Here is a 7217-nt window from a genome sequence, read left to right as displayed (position 1 = left end):
TTATTATGAATATTCGCTGTGATAATTGAGTCTGTTTTTGGTGAGTTTGAAGGTTTAAGATGAGTTTGTGGAAAATTGAGTTCATTGTGTTTTGATGTGGAAAGTTTGGTGAAGAACAGAACCTCTGCAGCGCCATCTACTGCTCAAGACACAAAACACACACACACACAAAACATACTAACACACTTCATTTATTTTTAAGACATTTTCAAGCAAAATGTATAACGAAAATAAATAATTAAGGTTTTAAATGATAAAACAATAAATATAGTATTTAAATATTTTCAAACATTACACATCCATAATAACCTACACGTGTTTCATCTAGTTGTTGATTTTAACAGCTTCTTGGTTTGATGTGATACTATAAATATTGTAATAGATTTCAAGTATAGAAATGTTGCCGAATATGTTGATCTTATTTGTGTCAACAATAGATTTCAATCATAAACTGTGCAAAAGGTCAAACTGTTTGTCTGTTCACACAGTAACAGGGTCATTAGGTCATTAGGTTAACGGAGTGTGTGGACCAGGCTTTAGAGGGGTTTCCTGTACAGGGTTTAAGACTAGTCCTAGACAAGCGGAGTCTAACACGAAAAGACCTTGCATTCACACATCCTAAAATACATCAGTGCCTTGGTTTCGTTTCAAAATGTTTTTTGTGTGCCATGTTTGTAAATCTACTTAAATGTCCCAATTTAACTAAGGGTAGTCCTGATTTAGGATAACCCCTAAAATGAACCCACCCAGAGAGATTCATGTAATTTAATCTTGAAATAAAGATTTTCTTGAACTGTTATGATGAGAATAATGATGTTTACAGAACGCATCGGTGTCTCTCACAGCAGGCACCCACTGATTTATCCATTACATTATTTACAGTAATTCGGCTTCGGTCCGGTGATCAAAAAAGGAATCTTTTACAGGGGTTGTCTGGAGGCTTTGATTTATCTGATAAAACATGACATTAACATTCCAGGAGTGATAGATAACACACTACATTACATTACATTACCCTGACAGAGATGTCAACTCATGATGCATGATGCATGATGATATGAGAAATGTGCTGAACGTCAGCTTATTTCAGTCTTAAGTGCTGTAGAACAGTAGTCTCAAATTCACACCTAAAAAAGTCAGTTTAAGAGTGTTGTCCACTCTGTTCATTTTTACAGTCGGATTGGCCACATTCCTGCTCTTCATTCATGTAAGCTTGAACGGATCTCCAGAGCGCAAGAATGTTCCCCTCACCGAAGCCCGTGGCTCCCCTCCGCTCGATGAGCTCCAGGAAGAAGGTGTCTTCTTCAAAAATGGGTTTGCTGAACACCTGGAGCAGATACCTGCGATCCCACAAAAACATCAATACGCTAATCAGACAAAACGTGATTATTTCAAGACCAACACCCTCTGGCGGCTGCTGACCGGGTCATACCGTTGGCTGGGCGAGTCGTGTGTGTGAACATCTGTGTCCAGGAGAATCCCATACTGACTCAACATGTGAGGCTCATGACTGGCCTCCCTGATCTCTTGCTGTTTCCCCACCTGCACACACACACACAGCAGGGTCTTTAATATGCAAGTCCATGCCACAACCCTTCTTCATCAGTAGTGGCACACTGACCTCAGTGTAGTAGGTGGGAGGGGGTGAGAAGAAGCGCACACCGGCCCGGCTCAGAGTTCCAGCTGTGGACACGATGTCCTCTGTGTACAGGCCAATGTGCTGGATGCCTGCACCTCTGTGCTCATCCAGAAATGTGTCCACCTGGTTGCTGCCTGAAAGAAAAACACAACAATGTAATGACAGTTGAGGTTCTGACACCTGATTGGTCGACAGGGCGGATTTGATAGAGAGGGATCTGATGTGAAGAGCTACTGTATATACGGCATTACTGTATAATGAGCATCTTCATACAAACTTCTGATCACATGTGTGAACGATCACCTTGTTCTGGAAGAGACTCGGCCATCACAAACTTGCAGTCGGTCTCCTTTTGATCTCTATGAAGTTCCACTCCGGACTCACTACACTTCCAATATTCCATAGCTGTGAGACGCAGTCCGACGCCGTTATGGTTCAGAACATATCCGTCCTCTACATCTTCATTTCTGCATCATAATACACACATTTATAACACACATACACACACCTCCAAGAAATGAGTCACAACGATAGTGGTTTTACTATAGTAAACGTATGTTTTTATACCATTTAAACTCGTGGTTTGTTTTGTTTTGGCAGGTGAGTTGATGAGGACCGATACCTGCTAATGAAGAATCTCTGGAAACCGAAGTTCTTCTCGTACCAGCGCGTGATGTCCGCTGAGCTTCTCCTCGTGCACGCGTATGTGATGTGATCGAAATGAGTGATCGGACATGAGCGATCGGAGTCACTCTCCTCACTCCCGACCGGACAGAAACCCGGCAGGAACACGCCCCGGTACCGAGACGTGTCTACGAGAGTGTGACACACGTTACCCACTACAGACCTGACGATGGAGTACGTGACCGTCCCACTGTCGTCGAACACTTCAGTGGGCGGCAGGAGAAACTCGCAGCCCCGATCACGCAGCGCCCTGGACGAGCTCTCCACATCCGACACCTCAAAACACACATTACTCACGGTGTCCACTGGATACTGCGCGTGGGCTCCGTACAGGCACCGAAAGTGCTGATGATGTTTGCCTGTGACGGGACTCCACACACGTGACTCGTGCCCATTCAACCTCTGTGGAGCTCCACGCAGCCTCTCGTTCACCACAAACACGGCCGATCCTCTGCGAACCGCGAGCTGCTTCGCTCGGTCTGTCAGTCTGGCCGCAAACACGCGAAACTGGAAGCGCGACACGAGTTCGTGAGCGACTTTTTCCACGTTCGTGACTTGCAGCGAAATGTGATGCAGCCGGTTCAAGTAAGCCGCCATGTTGGGGTTGCGTCACAAGGGGGCGTGTCATTTGTCACAAAGTCATGTTGATGGTAATATGCACGTTCATATCTATCTATTTATCTTGAATAAAATATGTAAGTGAAAGGGTATCGGCGAAAAGATCCATGACAAAAAAAAGAATTTAAAAAGCATTAAATAAGAGTCAGAGATGGGCGGGAGCTTTCCGAATCACGTTGTTTGAAGTCATCCAATCAGCCGCCGCGCTCTTGATCACATGCACATGGCCGTGCGCGAGACGCTGGTAGTTTTTATTTGGTCATCGCCGCCGTTAAATCCTCAAGTAAATCATCATCCAGCGATCATAAACTGTATTCTTTAGCTCAAAATAACATGTATCTATTAAACAACACGACAGATGTCGAGTAAAAGCAGTTTCTGAGGATATCAAAACAACTGCGCACAGACTAATGTGAGTAATGTCTGTCACTGACAGAATTCATGTTGTTTATTGACACTCGCACTGACAGTAATGCTGAAATGACTCTTTTGTTTCAGATTGCTGTTTGAGTTTGTGGGAGACTGATGTAATCGTGTGTTGTTGTTTTGTTTGTGTGTGTGTGTGTGTTGATCATTATGACAGATGTATGTGTGAAGTGGTCATGTGAGTACTGCACATACGAGAACTGGCAGTCGGCCATTAAATGCACCATGTGCCGGGCGCAGAGGCCTATGGGAAGCATCATAACAGAGGAAGTGTTCTCAGGTGACACCGGCATGCGCTCTGGACCCCAGAGGGACACAGTATGTTGTGACAGTCACCTGCTCATCTGTCCCGATTCCAGCGCCCGGCCCCGCATCCACCCCGTAGAGTCCTCCAGACGCAGCGGTGAATGGTCATGTGAAGCGTGCACCTATCAGAACGGACCCAGAGCGGTCCGCTGCAGTCAGTGTCAGAGCCTCTGCCCGCACAGCCCCACCGACAGCCCACAGACATCAGGAACAGTCAGACGCCCCGCCACCGCATCCCACACGGACCCCTGCGAGGAGTACAACGACCGGAACCGAGCCAACACACGGGTACAGTGCTCGACCTGCACGTATGAGAGCTGGCCCAAATCCCCTTACTGCGTGGTGTGTGACCACCCCAGATCCAACAGTGCCATCCAGCCGTCTGAGCTCGATCAGCCTGCGCCTGTGATCAATGAACGGGGCGGCGGGCGGTGGAGTGAGGCTGAGCTGCAGATGACGCTGACCGCAGGAGCTCAGAGCGGTAAGGAGGAGATAGAGAGGGACCTGAAGAAGGTCAAACAGATGAAGAACCGCATGAGGAGGACGGATGGGCTCTTTCTCAACGCCTGCACGGGTGAGTGTCTTTCAGATGTGTGTTATTTGCTGTGAATCTCCTGCTTGACATGCATGTGTGTGTAAGCGCAGGTGTAGTTGAAGGAGATCTGGCCGCAGTAGAGGCTTACAAGTCATCGGGTGGAGACATCGCTCGTCAGCTGAACTCTGATGAAGTGCGTCTCCTCGATCGGCCCTCAGCTTTTGATGTCGGCTTCACACTCGTTCATCTTTCCATCCGTTTTCAAAGACAGGACATGCTGACGCTCCTGCTGACGGAGGTACGGATGACCGATGACTCCATGTGGTGAATGTTGACATGTGTTTGCTCTGCAGAACAGACCCATTGAGAGAGAGAGAGAGTCGCGTTGTCTCCAATGGAACAGTTTTTCACAGCAATGGCAGTTCATGGAGGCTCTCAATAGTTCTCGGAAGTTCCTAGAATCGCATGGAGCTGCGACTATACAGACCGACTGAGGTAAAGTTTAAACCCATTTAAAGAGGAAAGCCATTTAATGAATAAAGAAATGAAAGAAATAAAGCATTTAAAGGGAAAACATAACTTCATCTGAAGTCTCCATGAATCACGTGACGCTCCAGCGGTTTGGACTTCCGTTGGCAGAGCTCTCTCTCTTAATGGCTCTGCTGCTGTACAGGTGATGTGTTTGCTCTGCAGTCAGGTGATGTGTTTGCTCTGCAGTCAGCTGATGTGTTTGCGTGTGGTCGCAGGTGTCACGGCAGGCGGTGAAATGCATCCCTGCAATGATTTGTCCTGAACTGACGGAACAGATCCGCAGGGAGATCAGCTCATCCGTGCGCCAACGCAAAGGAGATTTGAACTGTTACTTCCTGACAGAGCTGGTGACGTTCACACTGCCAGCAGGTGAGAGAACACACCTGTGACAAACTCTTACTGTGTTTCACCCCTGTAACTGATATTGACCTGTGAAATGATGACGTCACCCACACAAACATTTACAGTGTGTCCAGTGTGTGTGTGTGTGTTCATGTTGTCAGAGGTTGATCATTTTGACAGATATTGAAGATCTGCCCCCCGCTGTTCAGGAGAAACTGTTTGATGAGCTTCTGGACCGTGATGTTCAGAAAGGTCAGAGACCACATCCACTCATTCCCAGTCTGCTCTGTGAACTCTCAATCTGTTTGTTTTGTGTGAACATTCATGTCATAACTGAAGTCAAAAAGCTTTAGTGTGTGTGTGTGTGTGTGTAGAGCTGGAGGAGGAGTCTGCCGTCATTAACTGGTCACTGGAGTTTGGCAATCGTCTGTACGCTTTGTGGAATCGCACCGCTGGAGACTGTCTGCTGGACTCTGTCCTACAGGCCACATGGGGCATTTATGATAAAGACTCCGTGCTCAGAAAAACACTACACGATAGCTTACACACCTGCTCACACTGGTGAGGACACACACATTGTGTGAGGACATATACAAACTATAAATCAAGCTTCTGACACCGTGTGTGTGTGTGTAGGTTCTACACGCGCTGGAAAGAATGGGAATCATGGTATTCTCAGAGTTTTGGCCTTCACTTTTCTCTCCAAGAGGAACAGTGGCAGGAGGACTGGACCTCCATCCTTAATCTTGCCAGTCAGGTAACGAACACACACACTGAATAAATCAGCTTATTATTGTCCTACACATTTAACTTTGAGATGATTTAAAACCACAGAGTTATGGGTGTTTATAGAGTGAAGATGGTTTTCTGGTCGTTTTGGGTGTAACTGTAAACACTGATGATTGTGTTTGTTTGTCTCCAGCCCGGGGCCAGTTTGGAACAGACTCATATTTTTGTTCTGTCTCATATTCTGAGGCGGCCCATCATCGTTTACGGTGTGAAATACTACAAGAGTTTCCGTGGAGAAACGTTAGGCTACACTCGATTTCAAGGTGACAAAATCACTTCATTTCATGAGTGAATCCTCTTTGATTTTGTTTTATTGACACCGTTGTTTGTGTGTGCAGGTGTTTACCTGCCGTTGCTATGGGAACAGAGCTTTTGCTGGAAAAGTCCGATCGCTCTCGGTTACACGAGAGGTCACTTTTCTGCTCTGGTTGGCATGGAAACCGACGGCTATGATAATCGCGGCGCAGGCGCCAACCTCGACGCCGATGATGATGTCACTGTGACTTTTCTTCCACTGGTGGACAGCGAGAGGAAACTTCTACAGATCCACTTCCTGTCTGAACAAGAGGTCAACACACATAAAAGACAACATGACACTCACAACCCATTTGCTCCTGAGAGTGAATGTTGATATGACAGTGATGAAGATCTGAGTTTCATTGTGTAATGGGTGTGTGTGTATTATTTTGTTTAGATGGGCAATGAGGATCAGCAGGAGCGTCTGCTCCGTCAGTGGCTGGATTGTTGCGTCACTGATGGTGGGATGTTGGCAGCTCTGCAGAAGAGCAGCAGACACAGACGTCACCCGCTCGTCACACACATGCTGGACAAATGGCTGGATGGATACAGACAGATGCACTTGTGTCCTGTGCACTCCGACGATGATGACGATGAATAATCTTGTCCTTATGGAGGGAATGACCCCAAACATTTCAACAGACTCGCAGAATGCAGTGCAGCTCCCCTAAAACCACAGCAGCTTCTAGCGAGGGATTAAAATACTTTAATTATTTGTGTAATGCAGACGAGATGGATGGATCAAATGTTAAATATACAGTAAGCACTTACGCAAAGCACATGTTCACATGTTTATTCTTTAGAGAGTTTGTGTTTGCTCAGATAAAACACAGATGAACACATGTTGTAAAACATGTTCTATATGAAGATGTGTGTTTCATAATCTTCAGTAGTACTGTCAGCTGCTCGAGTGTGTGTTTGTGTGTGATGATGCAAGAGATGAATTACACTATAAAACTGAATGTTTATCTGTATGTTGTTTGAGTTCTTGACAGGTGTCATCTGTGATCTGATGTGTGATGTCACAGAGCCAATCATACGACTTCTACA

General features: G+C 46.2%; 2 protein-coding genes across 3 annotated transcripts; one reads left to right on the top strand and one right to left on the bottom strand.

The window, feature by feature from the left end:
• Positions 1-175: 175 nt before the first annotated feature.
• hpdl (4-hydroxyphenylpyruvate dioxygenase-like) lies at positions 176-2998 on the bottom strand. The gene is made up of 5 exons (XM_056771399.1): positions 2262-2998; positions 1943-2106; positions 1622-1773; positions 1433-1542; positions 176-1340 (listed from the first exon to the last, which is right to left on the bottom strand). The coding sequence occupies exons 1-5, from the start codon at positions 2918-2920 to the stop codon at positions 1142-1144; spliced, it is 1284 nt and encodes a 427-aa protein (XP_056627377.1). The 5' UTR covers positions 2921-2998; the 3' UTR covers positions 176-1141.
• Positions 2999-3169: 171 nt separating this feature from the next.
• zranb1a (zinc finger, RAN-binding domain containing 1a) lies at positions 3170-7141 on the top strand. Of its 2 annotated transcripts, none has more exons than XM_056771398.1 (10): positions 3170-3353; positions 3525-4247; positions 4319-4506; positions 4955-5108; positions 5262-5333; positions 5456-5642; positions 5718-5838; positions 6004-6133; positions 6209-6438; positions 6565-7141. In XM_056771398.1, exons 2-10 carry the CDS (start codon positions 3593-3595, stop codon positions 6766-6768), a joined length of 1941 nt encoding a protein of 646 aa, XP_056627376.1. In that variant the 5' UTR covers positions 3170-3353; positions 3525-3592; the 3' UTR covers positions 6769-7141. The 2 variants fall into 2 exon arrangements, with proteins under 2 accessions (XP_056627376.1, XP_056627375.1); XM_056771397.1 differs by having other exon boundaries at positions 3440-4247.
• Positions 7142-7217: the final 76 nt, after the last annotated feature.

The sequence above is a fragment of the Triplophysa dalaica genome, chromosome 17, assembly GCF_015846415.1.
Source record: "Triplophysa dalaica isolate WHDGS20190420 chromosome 17, ASM1584641v1, whole genome shotgun sequence".
NCBI classification, from domain to species: domain Eukaryota; kingdom Metazoa; phylum Chordata; class Actinopteri; order Cypriniformes; family Nemacheilidae; genus Triplophysa; species Triplophysa dalaica.
Note: the sequence above shows the minus strand (reverse complement) of the source record. Positions and strands in the feature narration are given on the sequence as shown.